This window comes from Cucumis sativus, chromosome 7 (genome assembly GCF_000004075.3).
Source record: "Cucumis sativus cultivar 9930 chromosome 7, Cucumber_9930_V3, whole genome shotgun sequence".
In the NCBI taxonomy this organism is placed as follows: domain Eukaryota; kingdom Viridiplantae; phylum Streptophyta; class Magnoliopsida; order Cucurbitales; family Cucurbitaceae; genus Cucumis; species Cucumis sativus.
Window position 1 is genome coordinate 11,938,126 of NC_026661.2, and position 18,457 is coordinate 11,956,582.

Here is an 18,457-nt window from a genome sequence, read left to right on the forward strand (position 1 = left end):
TAATTTTTCAGAAGGTTTGTTTTATTTTATTATCATAATTTTTGTAGGGTAAGTCATGATTCATGAATTTTGGTATGAAAATGCGTGGAAGAAAAAGTAATAAATAATTAATTAAAGTAAAGTAATTGTAGAATCAAAAAACTTTTTTTGGGCCATTCCCTCCATTTGTTTCGTCTCCTTCCGGCTTCCTCTCTTTAGGCTCATCCCACCGTTTAAACTTTTAACTTAGTACCCAAAACCCTATTCTGCAACAATGGCCATGGAGGACGGCTTTGCAGCTGAAAAGCTCTTCAATCAGGGATTTTCCTACACCTACGACGATGTCATCTTCCTTCCTCACTACATTGACTTCCCCACTGACTCTGTCCAACTTGCTACCCGACTCACCCGCAATATCTCTCTCTCCATTCCATGCGTTTCTTCCCCCATGGACACCGTCACCGAAGCCTACATGGCTTCTGCCATGGCTTCTCTTGGCGGCATCGGTATCATCCACTCCAATTCCCCTGCCTCCCAACAAGCTGCCATGGTTCATGCCGCCAAGGCCCGCCGAGTTCCTATTTTGTCCAATCTTGTTTTCAAGTCCCCATCCGATCGGATTGACTCCGATGACGATTTTGCTTCTTCGCCTTTCATTTTAGTTACTGAGTCAGGTACCTCTAAGTCCAAGCTTTTGGGCTATGTCTCGTACGCGGATTGGACTTCCCAGGGGAACAAGGAAGTAAAAATATATGATTATATGGTTAATTCGGGGGCTTCAGTTCCGTGGAACTATGATTTAGGGCAATTGGACGCGTTTTTGGAGGAAAACAAGAAGGACTTTGTGCCGCTGTTAAAGGACGGCGAAGTTGTGGATGTTGCGACAAAGTCGGAAGTAGAGAGAATCAAAAGTTATCCAAAACTGGGTGTTGGGTCGGTTGCGGCCGATGGTTCCTGGCTGGTGGGGGCTTCGATTGGAACAAGGGAACATGACAAGGAAAGGCTCAAGCTTTTAGTGCAGGCAGGTATAAACGTAGTGGTGTTGGATAGTTCACAGGGTAACTCCAGTTATCAGATTGATATGATAAAGTATGTGAAGCGGACATATCCAGAGTTGGACGTGATTGGGGGAAATGTGGTGACGATGGCACAAGCCCAGAATTTGATTCAAGCTGGAGTCGATGGCTTGCGGATTGGGATGGGTTCTGGATCTATCTGTACTACTCAGGAGGTTTGTGCGGTTGGACGAGGACAGGTAGACCATCTTAACTCTCTACTCTTTATAACATCCTTAATTTGTGACCAAAGAAAACAAAGATCGAATATTTAGCATTTGTTTCTTCCTTGGAAAGTATAACACATTTAAAAGCTCCCTTGGTTCAATGTGCTTTTTGACACTAAACATTTAAATCAAAACCTTCATTTTGCAACTACCAGGGTATTTGGATGCTGATACGGAATCTTTGCTTTGCAAACACACAATCTGGCAGTCACCAATATTCATGCTCTGCCAACAATCTTCTCTCTCTCTGTTGTTTTTAGGAAATACTAGTTTTTTGCTTGGCCATGTCATTTGAATCCTTGCTCTCTTTCCGCCCTTTATAATACCTTCGTAAAATTTTCTTTAAGACACTGAGGCAGTGTTTCCTCTGTTATTCTCAGGCGACCGCGGTTTACAAGGTCTCTTTAGTTGCTTCGCACAGTGGCGTGCCAGTTATCGCTGATGGTGGAATTTCAAACTCTGGGCATATTGTTAAGGCTTTAGTTCTTGGGGCATCCACGGTAATGATGGGAAGTTTCTTGGCTGGAAGCACCGAGGCCCCTGGGGCCTTCGAAACGAGGGTATTTCTTTTCTCCTTTTCCCAAGTGAATGGTCACGGCTAGTTACCTTACAATTAACAACTAACAACTTCATAAATATAACTGGAGTCATTACTGCTAAACTTCCCCCTACTGAGTATGCCTTTTTTTGGATTTCTCTCCCTGTACTTAAATGATCGTTTTAAATTTTAAACTGTTTATCACTTAGTTGAGGTACATTTAGGTGGAACGATTAGTGCTAGTACTTGTTGACTTAACAACTTCACTCTGAAGTTTACTTCAATTTGCCCATGCATATATATGTTCTTTATCTTTTGATCGTTTAAATTTCTATTAGGAAACACAAGTATAACTGCTCACAATTCACAGTGTTTCTCTTTTAAGTTATAAAAAGTGAGCGAAATCAGAAATGTCTCATAAGAAGTTGGTTCTTGTCATTCCCAGAATGGTCAGCGTGTAAAGAAATATCGGGGGATGGGATCTTTAGAAGCAATGATCAAAGGAAGTGATGCCAGGTACTTGGGGGATACTGCAACCCTTAAGATAGCTCAGGGGGTTGTTGGAGCAGTTGCGGATAAGGGTTCAGTTTTGAAGTTCATACCCTATACCATGCAAGCAGTCAAGCAAGGGTTCCAAGATCTTGGTGCTTCTTCCGTCAAATCTGCCCATGACCTCTTAAGCTCAAAGGTTTTAAGGCTAGAGGTAAGGCGTTCTGTTTCTCCCCTTTAGTGCTTTGCTAGTTATGAAAATGGATTTGTTTAGAATTTTTTTCTGGGTTTGCACATATGCAGGTCCGTTCAGGGGCGGCACAGGTTGAAGGTGGAATTCATGGATTGGTCTCTTATGAAAAGAGATCTTTTTAGAAAATCAATACATTCTGGCTATAAGCCGATCCCCTCCTTAAAGCTGGACTTGAACTGTCAGATGGATTTTTCAGATATATATTGTGACTCATGCAATAATTTATTTACAATAAAGAGGGTTCAAGTCCAAAATTTTAGTACTTGAATATTTGGCCATGACGTAGAGCACAGAGCTACATTTCTTATGTTATGCATGAAAAATCAATTAACACCAAATATATTTTATCGAACTCCATTAAAATTAACACATCATAATGATCATACCTCGTAACAAGCGCATGATAATGATTACACCTCTTAAAAGGAACAATTTTAACACAAAAGTATGGGATCGGAAGGGCCTTGTCAAACTGAGTAACAAATCCAGTGTCATCTCTCCACAGCATCTATAATTGTAGTTATCTCAGCTCTTTTATTTAAGGTCTCCATAAATTGATTACAACTGATGTTTATTGGCGTATTTAGAATATCCTATATTATTATAATATTTTTGTTTATTGGCGTATTTAGAATATCCTATATTATTATAATATTTTTTTGCATATTGTTTTCTGAGGTATATTTCTGTTTTAGTATATTTAAATTTGTATCTCACATAAATTATCAATGAAATAGAGAATAATTCAAGAAAACACCACATCCCGTTCGTTGAATGGTCAACCCTTCCTATTAGGGTTTTTCTTTGCTTTGGTTAAATTTTGTTTTAGTTTCTTTGTGTTTGTTTTTCGTGTGTTTTTAATTCTATTCTAGATTTTCTTTTCTTAGCAAACTCAAGTTCATTCTAGAAACTTGAGTTTGAGAGATAATATTGGCGTATTAAGAGTATTAGATATTATTTTGCATAGTCTTTTCTTAGGTGTATTTCTCCTTTAATATATATAGGCTTGTATCTCTCCTAAATTATCAATGAAATTAGAATAATTCAAGAAAACAACAATACTTACAAGTTTGACTTAGACTGTCTATGCCTTCAAAACAAAATATTGGAAAGAAAGTTCTAGCAAATGCGATTACTCAAAGAGGACGTGTTGAAAAAAATTCTTAAACTGGTTAATCCTCCATTACTAAACTTGGATAGCTATTACCTATCACCAGGAGTCGATTTTACCAAGTAACTTATCGATAAATACACACACATTATTATGGCAGATATAACTAATGTAGGTCTCTTCTCTCCCTCAAATGTAACAAAAGTGGAATATAAGTAGTGGAGTATAAGGGAATAAAAAACAGACAAGTATAGAAAGAGCTTGTGAATAGAAGATGTCTACATCTACTTCCCATTATTGAAGTTTCATAAGGACTTCTCCATCCCCATGTTTACAAATTAACTTGTTTCATTTGTTCAAAAGTTCATCCAGAACCATGGGTTGTTCAAATAAGGCTTTCGCAGAGTTCATCAACTCATGGGATGTAAACCCATCATCTTTCCTGTAAAATAGATGCACAACACAGCTCATTTTCCAGAACAAATCCTTACAAGCTCTTGGAATTGTACTGTTCTCCTGCAAAACTAATCTCAACAGTTCTCTTCTCGTCCTATCAACATCTCCTTTCATTGCTTCAGTGGCCTCCTCTTTGGTGAGCTTACCACCGGCACTAATCATGTATAGAGACAAGGCATTTAATTTCCCTTCGCTGGACTCTCTCTGCAACAAAAATCAGAAGCGATTTATAAAGAAAGAAGAAAAAAAGAAGTCCTAAAAAACCTCTTAGCATAAAGGGTATTAGATCATGCAACTTGTTTTACTACTTACATCAAAAGTTCGAGTATCATTCAGAAGGCGGCCAGAAGTGCTCATCAGCTTAAAGAGCTTCTTGTATTCACAATTTCCAACAATTTCCTCTGGAAGCTTAGGTCCAACAAAGTAGAGCGTTGGAAGGACTATAGGTCCCAAAGCAAATGATACATAGCCATTTTCCATGTACTCATCCAATGATGGCACTACCTTATTTTTCAACCATTCAGCTTCCTTCCTCATTGACTCGAGCAAAGCCAACCACTGTATATCACAAGCACATAATATTTTTACATATTTTCTTGTTGAGTACATGAAAGAAACTTTAGAACCTACCAACACATGTCATAAACTAATCTCATTTATCAAGGATCCAGTTCAAAAGTAAACAAGACAAACAGATTTGGTGGTTGTTTTATTTCCCCTTATTTTCATACACTTGAAGTAGTATAATTAGGCATAACTAAGCTGTATTCTCCTCCAATATACCAAATATTATTAGTAAGGTAAACCGATGATTTAATAATAATTGCTTAAAAAATAAATATCTTACAATATCGATAACATTCCTCATCACGCTGCGTCCTTGCCAAGGTAAAGCTTTTTTTCCTATTTCACAAATTGTGCTATGAAGTGCAAGAAATATAATCTCAACCTCCTTGGAACAGTAACCCGTTTCCCCACTGGCATCCCACCTGTGGTTTATTTATTGAGAAATGGAGAGTTCGATTATACAGAATGCTAGGAGAGAAGAAATGAAAATGAAAATATTACTGGACCAATGAGCATCAACTGAGAGAAAGTAGAAGGAAAGAAGAAGTACTTTTCCACCAATTGTATAAGGTTTACCAATTCCTCTTCAGATCCTCCAACATCAAAGAAATCATCAACCACGGTTGTGAGTACCCCATTTTTTGCCCATGATAAGCGGGCATCACAAAGTTCTGGAGAGGTTAGGGTCGCTGCAGCAGAAAAATAGCAGTACGCTAACTTCTGTCTCGCAAATTTCAACTTGTCCAATTTGTTTTCGATGACCCATCTGTTCATACACATAGGAAATTAGGAAATTAACTTACCAACAAGTGTTTTCTCATGTGCACTACAAATGTAGAGAATTGTGTCCACTTAAAAAGTCACCATGGCATTCGAAGCATATAATTTAATCTAGAAAAGTAGTCCATGGCTTCTTCCAAGGAGTGAAGAAAGCAGCAAACGTGAATATTTGCTTAACCCTGTGACCTATCTTGGATGCGAATAATGTACTACATACGGTTAAGGAGATAAAGGGAATGATTCAGGGAATTATAGTTTATCACTAGCCTACCACAAAACTGATGAGTAAGTTTGAATTTTTCTAGTACCAAACGAGTAAAATTAGGTTTTAGTCCAAGGAAAAGTTATGCAAATGGTAATATCGGATCAGATATGTAAGACATCTATTTCCACTGGTAGAATTGTAATGTTTTACGATATATTGCCTTTCTTATGTATTATTCCAAATGTTGAATAATCTGACACACTTGATAGATGCCATCATCAGTTTATGATTCCACCATCCTAGTTCAGCCAATCTCGATATTTTTAATTTACAAATTTATTACTGCCTAGTCATCACTTCATAGACTACTGTGTTTGTGACACAGACCTTGGGCGCTCAATACAAGTAAAAGAAACATATAATAGTGGTAAGAATTAATCTTCACATGCTTGCAATTATATGGAAATGCCTACAAATGACCAAATCTACAAAAAGCAGTAACTTACTTTTCAAGCTCTTTCAGTTCCTTGCGATGTATGCCTTGCAGGGTATTGAAATCTTCTACAGCAAGTTCCAAGAAATCTTGATGACCAAAATTTAAGCAGCTGATATAATTAAATCCAGTATTAGGTCTGTTCAACTTCCCCCAAGGTCCTCCCATCTCCAACATGCACACACACTAAGCAAAAGGACAAAAAGAAGAACAAAGAGAGAAAGAATTTGAAACGTACGCATATGCTGTTTTTGAAATCCTCACAATGTCTCCACTGTAACTTTCCAGTGCTCGCTTATTTGATAAGCGTTCCAGAGTTGAATTATAGGGGAACTCGAAAGCATTAACTGCCTGAAGATGACCAGAGACAAGGATTTTTGGAATTCACACTTCATTTTAAATTAAAAGAAAAGGGGAAATTTTATTTGAGACTTTACTACTAAACATACCTCTTGTTTCACGAGTCTCTCAGTTCTATCAGAATGAACTGAACCACTAGATAATCCATGATTCAGGAAACGACTAGTCCAAGAGTTTATATTTTCCAGAATAAACTCATCCGGATAAATGATAATCTGGGAGGCCTTAAATAACTCTAGTGAGGCACTAAAGTCTTTTAAATGTCCTCCGAGGCAATTTGAAAAGAGACCTTCTGAGAATTGAGTCAATTGATCTATAGAACAAATTACACAAATTAAACCTTTTCTTTGATCCAACATCTCAGCTCTAAAATTCAATAATCATAAGACACCTGAAGAAACATCATATCCTTCAACACGTAACATCCGGAAGGCCATTGCACAAGTTGAAGCATCTAGGAATATGTTTTCCTCCCCTTGCATCCAACAGCTAATCTTGCAAATCGATTCAACAAACCATTGATATTTAGAAAGGAATTCAACCACAGACTAAATGAAATTGAATAAACAACAGAGGATATATGCAGATGTATGGTGTTTGTTAGTCATGTAATTCATTTTGGGGTGATCGGTTAAAAATCATACTACCTGTATGTTTCATCTAATACACTTCTAATCTCATCTTTGAAATGGCCATCAATCCCCAGTTTTTGAAGGCTATCAACCATGTGTAAACGAGCATATATATCAAGAGGATATATTGCGGGAACTGAAAAACATCAGTAAATGGACAAAAAAAAAATTACAGAGAAATAAATGAGACATTAGGAAAGAAAAAGAGGAGCAGAAAATGATGTCAGAGGAACCTGAACTATGAAACTTTTGTAAGACTGAGCGAAGGTAATTAAAACAGCCATCATCATTTCTGTGCATAAAAGCCACTGCCGTGGTGGATGGAGAACTAAACAGTGATCCGTTCTTCCTTTGATATCGCATGACCATTTCCCAGTCCTGTAATTTTCCAATTCCTTCTGAAACATACGCTAAATAGGCTTTTCCTCCTTCAGAGTTGCTACAGCAGCTTCAGAACAGATAGAATGAAAGGCCAAACATAAGAAAGGAACAGTGAAGAAAAAAATTTCCTCATTCAATAAAGAACCTAACTTAAAGAATACAAATCTAAAGTATTACTTGTAAATTACTGTAGTGTTCAAAGTCCTGCTCAATCACACTAAAAACTGAAGTAGAACATGAAAAATCAGAAAAAATTTGGATGCATTGATCAGGCATTTCAGATTTTAAAGAAACTAAAAAATCTCATATTTCCAAGAATAAAAACCTCAAAAAGGTTTAAATCTCTTTTTTTTTTTTCTAATTTCTAAGCTTCAACCAACTCTTCATGCCAGGGAAAATTACCTTCTAAGCTCCAACTCTTTCTTTTGAACCAAAGCATCCACATTCATTGATGCCAAGGGTAGATTCAAATTCAAGTCTTTAGCATACTCAATCATACCAGGGAAAATTATGTCAAATCCCACAGGAGAACGTTGATTCTCATCAGTAGCTGAAGCTATATTAGACTTGATAAAACTAAGGGCTGCAAAACAAAGGAAATGCTTTGAGTCCATTGCCGAATAGTTCATGGAGAAGAACTCTAGAAAAGTAAGCATACCCTTGCTCATATGATCATCACCGATATCCCATCGCTTAAGAGTAAGAACACATGCTAATGTGGATAAGAGAGTGGCTTTCATCACCAACTGATGGTCATGGAGTATGCCCCATGACCCATCAGGGTTTTGATGATCTAATACCCAGTTTATGCACTCAGGAAAAAGAGGTTTATTAAGAGAGTTTGGAGAAGGGACCATTGCCACCCATGCAGTATCATATGCAGAAATTGAAAGTTCAACATTTTTGAACAATTTTTTTATTCTTTCTTTTGTTTCTTCAAAGCGCTGTAAGAGTAGAAAGTAAAATATGTAACTTTGGTTTGAAAGATAACAAGGTGAAAAAAAAAGGGAAAATAAACTACATCATACCAAAGCTCCAGTTTTAGTTTTTGTGCCCACATCCAATCCAGGGAATAGAGAAGCTGATTGAGAAGAATACTTTTCACAAATCAGAAGGGTATGCATGAATTGTAAAAAAAAATGTCATAAATGTCATGTTACTCGAAAATATTTCCCCGGGTTTAAGACTCTAAGAAAATAGGAGAAAGATCAACATTATGTGGATTTCATGTAAATAATCATAAAACACATTTTTTACTGTAGGACATTCCACTTGGGTCAAAATTCATTCTTCAATGACTAAGAACTTTCTCTGCTCTTCGATTTTATGTTACTGCTTGAGAGAGTTTATAACTCTTCCACATGGAAAGAATCCTTAGAATTTGACCTTGACATAAAACCAAGTTCATTCCCATTCATCTTAATTAAACCTTTACCCAACAATGCTCCCTGAATGCAACGTATAAAGAAACTGATAAAGCGAGTAAAAAGAAGATGATATAGATGTCAAGGAAACTTGTTACTTTATTCACTTTGATTCTTCAAAGTTCCAACCTGACCATAAAACTCCTTTTTCATGAAAAGACAAACATGGTGAATAAATCTATTAGCATCGGTTTCAATCAGAGTTCATGCTGATGCTAGAAAACTATTCCACCCAAACTCAAAAAAGATGAATTAATGAATCAAATGGTGGTCTATCCAGAACATCGAAGGTTGGAAAACGCAGACTTCAACAGGAAAGCAACATTACGAGTAAAATGAGAAACCCAACTTAAGCGAAGTTGCCGTGATTAAAAGAAAACAAACAATAAGAAAAAGAGGAACACAATCAAATCACAAACACAGTCAATCAATTGGTAAATAGAACCTGAGGAGGAGGCAGTAAAACATCCAAGGTTGGTGGGTCGGGAAAGATTCATTGCTGATATGTTTAGGACATGCAAAGAAATTGGGGAAGAAGGATCACCCTATTTACATTAAGTAGAAAGAAAGAAGCAAATGGGCAGAAGAGAAAAACGATACTCGGCGGTTACATTGAGGAATACAGAGGTATAACGGCCGTTGCCAGCTTCAGTCTTCGCTGCATGCTTTGTGAGAACATTTCCAGCTATGGTAGGTTGCAAGGCCACTGTGAGATTCTTTCAGAGGTTTAGGCATCGATTTACAAGTGTCGGGCAGTGGCAGGTGAATAGTGTTCCCCACACTCCCAAATTTCCAAATGAAGTGGACACCGCAGCGATCATCAATTTTATTTCCTTACGTGGCTTTATCCAGAATTAATCTGATAGGGAAACCAAGAAAGAGTCAAATTGCAAAACTTAAACGGGAAATTAACAACAAAAATAGGATAATTTTTAAGGGTTTAAGGAGTTTTAGGATAAATTTTAAAAAATATGACATTTAAGACAAATTAACTAGGAAAAGTCTATATTACCCTTTAGTTATAAAAAAACCTAAAAAGTAATTTATGGAATTCCTTCTCCTTCTTCCTCCATTTTCTCACTTCCAAAAATAATATTTCATTTTTCTCTCATCTCTCCCTATGCGTATTCCATTTTTCCTCGTTATCACAAAACCTTTGATTTCTTTTTTCTTCCTTTCCCATTTTTTATTCACAAAACTACAAAAACAATGGTAGTTTCGGTGATTTCATTGTGGAACATTCACAAAGATGTGTATGAGAAGATGTGTACGAGATAGGTGCAAGATGTGTACGAGATAGGCTAAGAGGGATTAAAGAAAAGTTCAATCAATTTACAAGCCTAGAGGATTAATAGTGGAGGAGAAATGGATGGAAGTGGAGAAGAAATGGACGGAAGAGAAGAAATGTAGGCACCAAAAGTTGAAGGAAGGAAAAAGAAAAGAGGAAGGAGGAAATTAAATGAGAGTATTTTCGTCATTTCACCTCTAATTTGTCATAAATGTCAATTTTTTTACAATCAATCCTAAAAATCTTTATCTACCTCATTTTTGGCCTATTTTTGTCAATTCCCCAACTTAAACCAACTGGAGACTAATAGGATCCAGCCGATGAATGACCTGAAATGGTCTTTACTTCAAATCGAAAATTTTCATGGCCTAACATAAAAAGTTTGGAAAAATAGTTAATTTTCTACCAGAATCATGTGTCATTTTCTACAAGTAATGAATGCTAGAAAAAGAATTACACACGCACGTGTGACAGATGTTGATACCAACTACATGGTCATGTATCATTTCCTACACGATCACATATCATGATCATTTAGAAGAATAATTACATACGCGTGTGGTTGACTAATTACGTGTTGATTGAAACATTTTTGGTGTTTCACATATAGACCTGTGACCTTTATCAATTTTCAAAATTGTTCTACATAGTGTAAATATTTTGATAATTTGTTATGTTTTTTTAAAAGATCGGTTGAAAAGTGTGTTTTTTTTTAATATCAATCAAAAATGACATTTTGTTAATTTATTATTGTATCAGATTACTACTTTAACCTTAAATACTTTCTTACTTTTTCTCCGTTTTGCAACCATTTTTTTCCTATTCTTTTTGTCGTTTTTTCCCTACTTTCTTATTCTTCCTCTTCGTATGTTCTTTTTAATTGAAAAAATAATACAAAGTCAAATTACAGAATTAAGATAAGCCCTATAAGACCCAAACTTTAGGTAGTGTAGATTTTTCAAAGAGTTTTAGAGATTAGAAAGAAAGAAAAATTTTGTTTAAGTATCAAAGAATAGTACCTTAGGCGTTTTGAGTGTTGAAGGTTGGCGAGAAAGAAGGATTGTAGAGGTTGGTCATTTTAGCTAACTTCATAAAGGAGTTTCCCACAGCTCAATTGGGCATTTACACTCAAATTGGTCTTGAAAGTTTAGAAATTGAGTTTATTTTATTGAAAAAAGTCGCTGGGCGTTTTGGATGTGAGAAAGTTGGCGTTTTGGATAAGAGAAGGCGATAAGGTTAGTTCGCGAGTAAACCTGAGCAAGATGCACTCTCAAAGGGCTACAGAACACTAGTTTTGCGTTCTGCCCTGAAATTTTGCGGTAAGAAAGTAACTCATTTTAGAAAAGCTTTATAGAAGTAAGTTTTATAAAAAAAGTTACAGATTTTAAGTTATAACTTTTCTAAGTCAGGTTATGTAGTTTGAGCGAGAAAGTAGGAGAGATGACTTTGGAAGTTAGCTATGCATTTTAGACAACTATATGGCACGATTAAGACAACCGATTTAAGGATTTAGTAAAGTGTCAAAACCTTGTTAGCATGTGTTTTGAAATGTAAATTAAAGTGAGCAGAATGTGTCTTAATAAGATTTAAGGTGGACTAAAGCAAGGATGAGGTGTCAACATAATTAAATTCATGCAATGGACTCTTTAATTAGGTTACTTCATATTCATTTTTCTCACAGTACACTTGTGCGTTTTGAGTGAAATTACTCCCAAAAGTTTCCATTTTGAGTCTATTTTTTAATATGGAACTGCTCCTTTAATTTGATTGAGGGTTGAGTTTTTGTTATAGAAAGCAAGGAAGGTCGGAATTTGAGTGATTCTAAACAACGTGAACTTTCAGAAGGCTGTAGAGTTCATCCGTTGGAATATGAAGCTGAAATTTTGAGGTAAGAATATTAAGACGTTTTGCAATAAGTTCTAGATTTTATGTTATTAACCTCTAAAGAAGAAGTAGAGTTCTAGCCAAGAATGAGGTTTTGGGCAGTAGAGGTTAGTGGTCGAGCCTAAAAAATTAGCATGACATGTTGGGCATGCGTTTTGAATTAAGAGAGGTTTTTGAGGCGTTTTGGGGCTTTTTATGATGATTTGGGAAACTCTAAGTAAAGTTTTAATATTTTTAGAATAAAAGAGAAATAATTGGAGTTATTTTTCATTATTTTAGGACAAGAAGAAATCAGCCAAGCTTATCGACCAAGGGTTTGATCTGCGATATGTGAGTGAAAAATGAATTATTTTAACCTATGATTTATAAATAATAAAATGATTTATAAATATGTTTACAAGCTATTATTCAAGTATGGTTTGAAATAATTATAGAACTGTGTTGAGTCTATTTATCAGCATGTATAAAAAAAGTGTTAAAGCATGATATTTAGAAAATTATTCTAAAGCATGAGTTTAGAAACGTTTTTAGGAAGCACGTATTTATATGCTTTACACGCAATGATTTATGAAAACATGAGTTTAATAGAATAGTTTTAAAGAGAAAACCATGGTACTCTATATATCGAGCCCTCAAGGGTCAATGTGCACAATCAGGGGTATAAGGCTATGTTGACCACTTAGCCATTAGCATTGAGTTCATGCAAGAATAATATGACCAAAGGTGCTCTACTATCTTGATCGAGTTTATTATGAATAGTATGATCAAAGGTGCTATGCTATCTTGTTTATTTTTTTCAGGGTATAGAATATACAAAGTTAAAATGAGCATTTGAATGTTAGAAAGTAATCAATTTGAAGAGATTTCTTAAAGATTATATGGTATGTTTATGAAATGTTTAAAGTATGTTTGCTTTAAAAGTCTGTTTTATAAAACCATCACTCATTGGACTTTTTAGCTCACCATTTCCAAATGTTTTTCCAATTTCCAGGTAGATATGATGATCTTAGAACCTGACCATTGTCTTCAGACTGCTGTGCAAAAGTTATTGATAGTTTAGTTTTTTAAGGGTCAGTTTTAATCTCATCATGTATATGGTTTTGCATAAGGTTAAGTGTTATTGTATAATTTTGTTTGGTTTGTAAGTAAAGTTTGTAATCAATGACATTTAGCCTCGACTACCTGTTAAAAGTATAAGAAGTTGTTAAAGGTTAGTTTCCTTAAATTTCCACTGCATAAATTTTATTTTGTCTAAGTTGTTTTAGTTGTTAAGAGTTATAGTTATTAGGGTCACATGATGTTATTCAAAGAGATAATGACATCGGTTGGCTTCACGTCTCGGGTCGAGGGAGCAGGTGCTCGGGACGGGGTGTGACAAGACCAAAGCTAATAATTGAGAAAATAACACGAGTAACAAGTCAGAAAAGAAATCATAATGCAAACACATTAGTAACCTAATCAGTGCCACATCACCTACATCTGGAGGGTCATGAACCCGATTGAAGAGATCTTATATAGAATATCAAAAAGGTTCACAAGTACAAGTTTCTTATCACAATTAATATCCTTTAGGTACTAAATAAACTTATATTTGAACAATCCAGGTTTATCATGGAATCTACCCCTGGACTGGTTGCTTCTTGATTCAGATTCATATCACATTGTGCAAGCTCCCCCGGAGTACTGATACTTTAGTATGATGCTTCTTGCTAGGCTTCCCCTAACATCAAAGATCTCTCACTCAGGTTCTCTATTTAGTCATTGTCTTGGTGTACGACACTACTCACTACACATACACAATATACATATAGTAGGAATTCACCTACTAGCAGAACTAGCTAGTTTCGAGGAACAATCTTCCTAAATGAAGATTATCTTGTTCGCAAGAAATGCTCACATATGACAGAAAATCACATATAATATAATCACCAGCATGCTATAGTCAAGGACAAAATCTCAAAAAACAGCAACAACTTCAATACCCGAAAAGGGCTAAATCTCACAAAAGAATCTTTTAGTTAGATAAAAGACAACCTCAATTAAAAATAGAATAAATTAAATGAAATCTATTTGTTTAATAAAGCACAATTTTCTTTTTGTTTCTTCTATCGTTTTTATACTTTTTTCTTTTCTGTCTTTTTTTGGATTTTTCTTCTTCCATCTTTTTTTAGCATTTCTACTCTTTTTTTTTTTTGTTTGTGTTTCTTTAAGAATCAAGCATCAAGTGATAAATATATATTACATAAATAAAGCATAAAACATAAAACATTGAATATTGAGCATCAAGTAGCAGTATCTAGGATTGAGTATCTAGTATCTAGTATCTAGTAGATAACATAGAACATATAATATAAAGTATAAAACATCAAACATCGATTAGCTAATCTAGTACCTAGTATCAAGCAGGTGGATGATTTTGAGGGACAAATTAGTAAATTTACAAGGTGCTGACGCAAGTAGAAGGCCGCTTTTTATTCACTCTTAAAATTTGAGCATTTATTATTTGGAGGTCATCCATACAAATCCCTTGACAATGGGTAATTTGAAAAATGGTCTTTCGCTGATGTCATTCACGTGTAACTACTCATTGGACCTTAAAACGAGTGAAAGGGACATTTTCTGGCTTCTGCTTCTCAATCCTACTCCATGCTCCCCCCTCCATGCTTCTGCTTCTCGCTTCAATTTTGATCTAAAAAATGCGTGAAAATGCCTATTTCTAGCTCTCGCTCCATGCTTTGGTTTTGTTCCTACTCTACGTTTCCTATTCTTGCTCCTCGCTCTTGCTCCTCGCTCTTGCTCCACATTCCCTGATCTTGCTCCCCGCTCCACCTTTCACTCTAGCTTCACACCCGCCCCACATCTTGACACAAAGCTGTAGAACGAAAAAGAAAGAAAACAATTTAGAAAGAAGAAAGAAAGAGAAAAAAAATTGTTGAATGAAGGCGGAGTGAAAACATTTGCATAACGAAGAAAGAAACATATAAAAAAATACAAAGAAAAAAAGAAATGGAATAAGAAACGCAGGAAAGAAAAAAAAGAAGGTAGAAAAATAAGAGAAGAAAAAAAATCAAAAGAAAAGAAAGAAGATGCATTTTGGGTTAGAGTCATAAAGACATAAGAAAAGGCAAAAAATTAAATCGAGAAGAATAGAGCCAAGAAAAGAAAAGAGCCTTCCATCATGCATTTTAAACTAAAAGGAATACCCATTCTTACTGCTTTATAATGTTCAGTTAAAACTAAATGTAAAAATAATTGAATGACCTTGAGTTGACTTTCAATAGACTTTCCTTGAAAACTTTTCGTATACTACTTTAGCAACTTACAAACTTTAGAAGGGATCAAGGCTAGATCTTACCACAATAAAAAACAATGTCAATAGCTACATTTTACATACCTTTCAAGATCTTTTCTTTCTTGACTATGTATGCATTGACACACGTTTAAATCTTGCATAGCTACTCGTAGAGAATCATGATGCTAAAATTGAAGCAGTTGAAACAAGAAAGAGAATTACCTAGTTATATTTATAAACAGTGGCTACCCAAGGTAGACGACAAAAGAAGAAGAAAACAAACAAATTAATTGGACATCTCATACGATTCCTTTTAAATCCATATATTATTTATGATGTAATGTTCAACCGTTCTCTTATTGTATTGTAAACACTTCAATGTTGTATTGTAGGTGATTCAAGAGCCTTAGTCATTTGAAATTGACCAAACCTGATAGTTTCCTTAAAGTTGCACCGATTTAGGGAAGAAAATGAAAGAATCTAAACGAGAAGCAGAGATACCTCTTGTTTCATGTTTCTATGAAGTCTATCAAAATATATAGAACAAACTAACTGAGTTAGTTGATAATCCACATTTCAAAAAATGCGGCTTGTCCAGATTTTGATGTTTTCCAAAATAGAATCCTCTGAAAAAATGGTAATATTTGGTGCATGTATAGTTGGAGTTGAAATGCAACATGTACAAAAGAGTTACATCCAAATAAAATAAATTGACATATAAATAGAGATGAATAGGGCGAGTAAAGAAAGGAAAAAAATGGTGATATGTACTTTGTATCGGTAAATGAAATAATCGAGATAACACTATCATTATTAAGGTTCACACAAACCACTATTGTTTTGGATGGAGAATTAAACAGTATCCAGGTCTTGTAATTTTCCAATTCCTTTTGAAATATTAGGAATACGCAAATATGCTTTTATCCATTCAGAGTCTCTTCTGCGCCCTTAAAGGCTAAAACAAAACAATTTAGGAATATAGAAGATGGAAAAACAATCACGAATCCACTAACCATCATTGTTTATTGTCGCTGTCTCTTAAATGAAGATGTTAAAGTTACAAAACACTCAAATATATGCATAGAAAGGTGGATCATCTACTTTCTTATTTACATTTATTAGTTTGAAGTTCTAAGCAAAACATGTCAAGCCCAACAAGCATGAATGATCAACTCCTAATAGGCTTAACCAGAAGACAAGGTGCATGGTAATGATAATTAGGAAAGGAAAATTCTTTTGTAGGATTGTGTATTTAAAGATATAATTTGGTCAACTTGGAAGGAAAGAAACCATAAATCTTGGAGAATGATAGAATACCTTGAATGTTGAATGAATGTTCAGTCTATAGTTGTACAAACCACTGACTTCTTGTTGTTCAAGTCAGAAAACTTGCCTATATAAAGATATCTTTGATGTTTCATTTCAAAACCTGCTTCCCCCACAAAAAAAAAAAAAAAGAAGTTTAGTCACACTTGTATTTCAAAGAGAAAGAAACTTATATGCTAACTCCAAAAAACAAATCCAAGTGTAAGTTGAATACTAGAGTTTAAATAGATTGACAATAGTCAAGTTGGATTAGCATGAACCCAATTTCTTTTTAAGCGCTTTCTGATCACAATGTTGTAACAATACTAATGTTGTCAATGACATGATGTAGCAATTAGAAAGAAAATCAAAAGGGACATCATTTAAGAAGAAGAGTGAGAACACATATTAAAGATAATATTTAACCTCAAATGAAATCACTAAGAACGATTGTTCGGAGATTTAGACTATTCTTTTTTGAAATAATAGATGTTATTGAATAAATTCATCAAAGGTAAAATTTCTCAAGCTAAAAGAAGATTATAAATAAGGCAAAAGTTAAGTTGCGTATTAAGCTTCAACTCTCTCCTATGAATATTTGCATCCATGTTAGATTGTAGCAATGGTAAATTTAAATTCAGAGTTTTAGCATACTCAATTATGCATGGCAGAAAAAGTTGTCAAATCCTAGGAAAATGTTGTTTTAACTCAATAAGAGAATCAAAATTTGACTCCATCATAAAATTAAAGCTTGCATGAGAGGTTGTTGGGGATTGCGTGGAGACAAAAATTCATGGAAGCACCCAAATGATGAAAATATAAATATATATTATATTTATATGTATAATTTTGACTTTAGTTAAAATTGAAGGAAAATATCAATAATTGATTTGTTGAGAGTTTCTTTATGCTAGGCCCAAATGGTTCTTAATTGGAGTATATATGCTACCAACAAATATTAATATTATATATGTGTAATATGATTGGTCATCATAGCTAAAAGAAGATTTATGAAATTTTTTGGAGTTTCTTGTGGAAGAAGCAATTTGTGCATATTGTATGTGGAAGTAATTATTTTAAGAGAAGACATTAAGTATTCTCTTGGATTTTGAATGTTTCTCTTTATTGATAATTCCAAAATACTGAGTTGTGGTATAGGAATGAAATAGTTCGTATTAGTCTATTTGGAGAGAGTTTTGTAGCATAAGTTTGAAACTTTACTATTTTCATCATAGTATAGAAGAAGTGTAAGAGGTGAAGGTGACATATATATGTATATATATGTTATACTATATATATATATATATATATTATATACATAATCGAGTTGGGTTTGGTGAACCCAACCTCTTACTTCTAGCTACCCGACTCAACTTTTTTTCTCCAATTTTCTAACTCAATCCAATCCAACAAAAAACTTAACCCAACTCTTATGGTTCGGGTTTGATAATCTGGGTTGGTCGGGTTACCAATCTTTTTTAACACCCCTAGAAGCTGTAGTTGTAGAAGGTTGGACGTAATCTTGAGTTTTTGACAAATCAACATAATTTTTTTTGTGTCATTCTCTTTTCACTTCTCATTAATTATTTGTATTGAAAATGATAAACTAACAAAACACCGACTCATGTAGAAACCCAAGTACCAAGAGAAAAATCACAATATCTGTTTTTATTATTTTCTAATAAATATAATCGGTACAAAAGGGGAATAGATAAAATAATACACAGAGATAAAAAAA

The 18,457-nt window shown here is 34.6% G+C and overlaps 2 protein-coding genes across 4 annotated transcripts; one reads left to right on the top strand and one right to left on the bottom strand.

The window, feature by feature from the left end:
- The first annotated feature begins 149 nt into the window (after positions 1 to 149).
- On the top strand, positions 150 to 2,819 carry LOC101217193 (inosine-5'-monophosphate dehydrogenase 2). Its single transcript, XM_004139794.3, has 4 exons — positions 150 to 1,234; positions 1,642 to 1,821; positions 2,245 to 2,502; positions 2,592 to 2,819. Exons 1-4 carry the CDS (start codon positions 254 to 256, stop codon positions 2,661 to 2,663), a joined length of 1,491 nt encoding a protein of 496 aa, XP_004139842.1. The 5' UTR covers positions 150 to 253; the 3' UTR covers positions 2,664 to 2,819.
- A 960-nt stretch (positions 2,820 to 3,779) lies between these two features.
- LOC101217426 (ent-kaur-16-ene synthase, chloroplastic) lies at positions 3,780 to 9,759 on the bottom strand. 3 transcript variants are annotated; one of them, NM_001305746.1, is made up of 15 exons: positions 9,562 to 9,581; positions 9,396 to 9,449; positions 8,555 to 8,607; positions 8,185 to 8,470; positions 7,929 to 8,109; positions 7,379 to 7,593; positions 7,161 to 7,281; positions 6,905 to 7,002; positions 6,603 to 6,826; positions 6,392 to 6,504; positions 6,167 to 6,265; positions 5,226 to 5,441; positions 4,956 to 5,097; positions 4,421 to 4,666; positions 3,931 to 4,312 (listed from the first exon to the last, which is right to left on the bottom strand). In NM_001305746.1, the coding sequence occupies exons 2-15, from the start codon at positions 9,445 to 9,447 to the stop codon at positions 4,001 to 4,003; spliced, it is 2,358 nt and encodes a 785-aa protein (NP_001292675.1). In that variant the 5' UTR covers positions 9,448 to 9,449; positions 9,562 to 9,581; the 3' UTR covers positions 3,931 to 4,000. The 3 variants fall into 3 exon arrangements, with proteins under 3 accessions (XP_011659051.1, XP_004139844.2, NP_001292675.1); XM_011660749.2 differs by lacking the exon at positions 9,396 to 9,449 and having other exon boundaries at positions 3,780 to 4,312; positions 9,562 to 9,759; XM_004139796.3 differs by having other exon boundaries at positions 3,780 to 4,312; positions 9,396 to 9,758.
- Between the last annotated feature and the right edge of the window lie 8,698 nt (positions 9,760 to 18,457).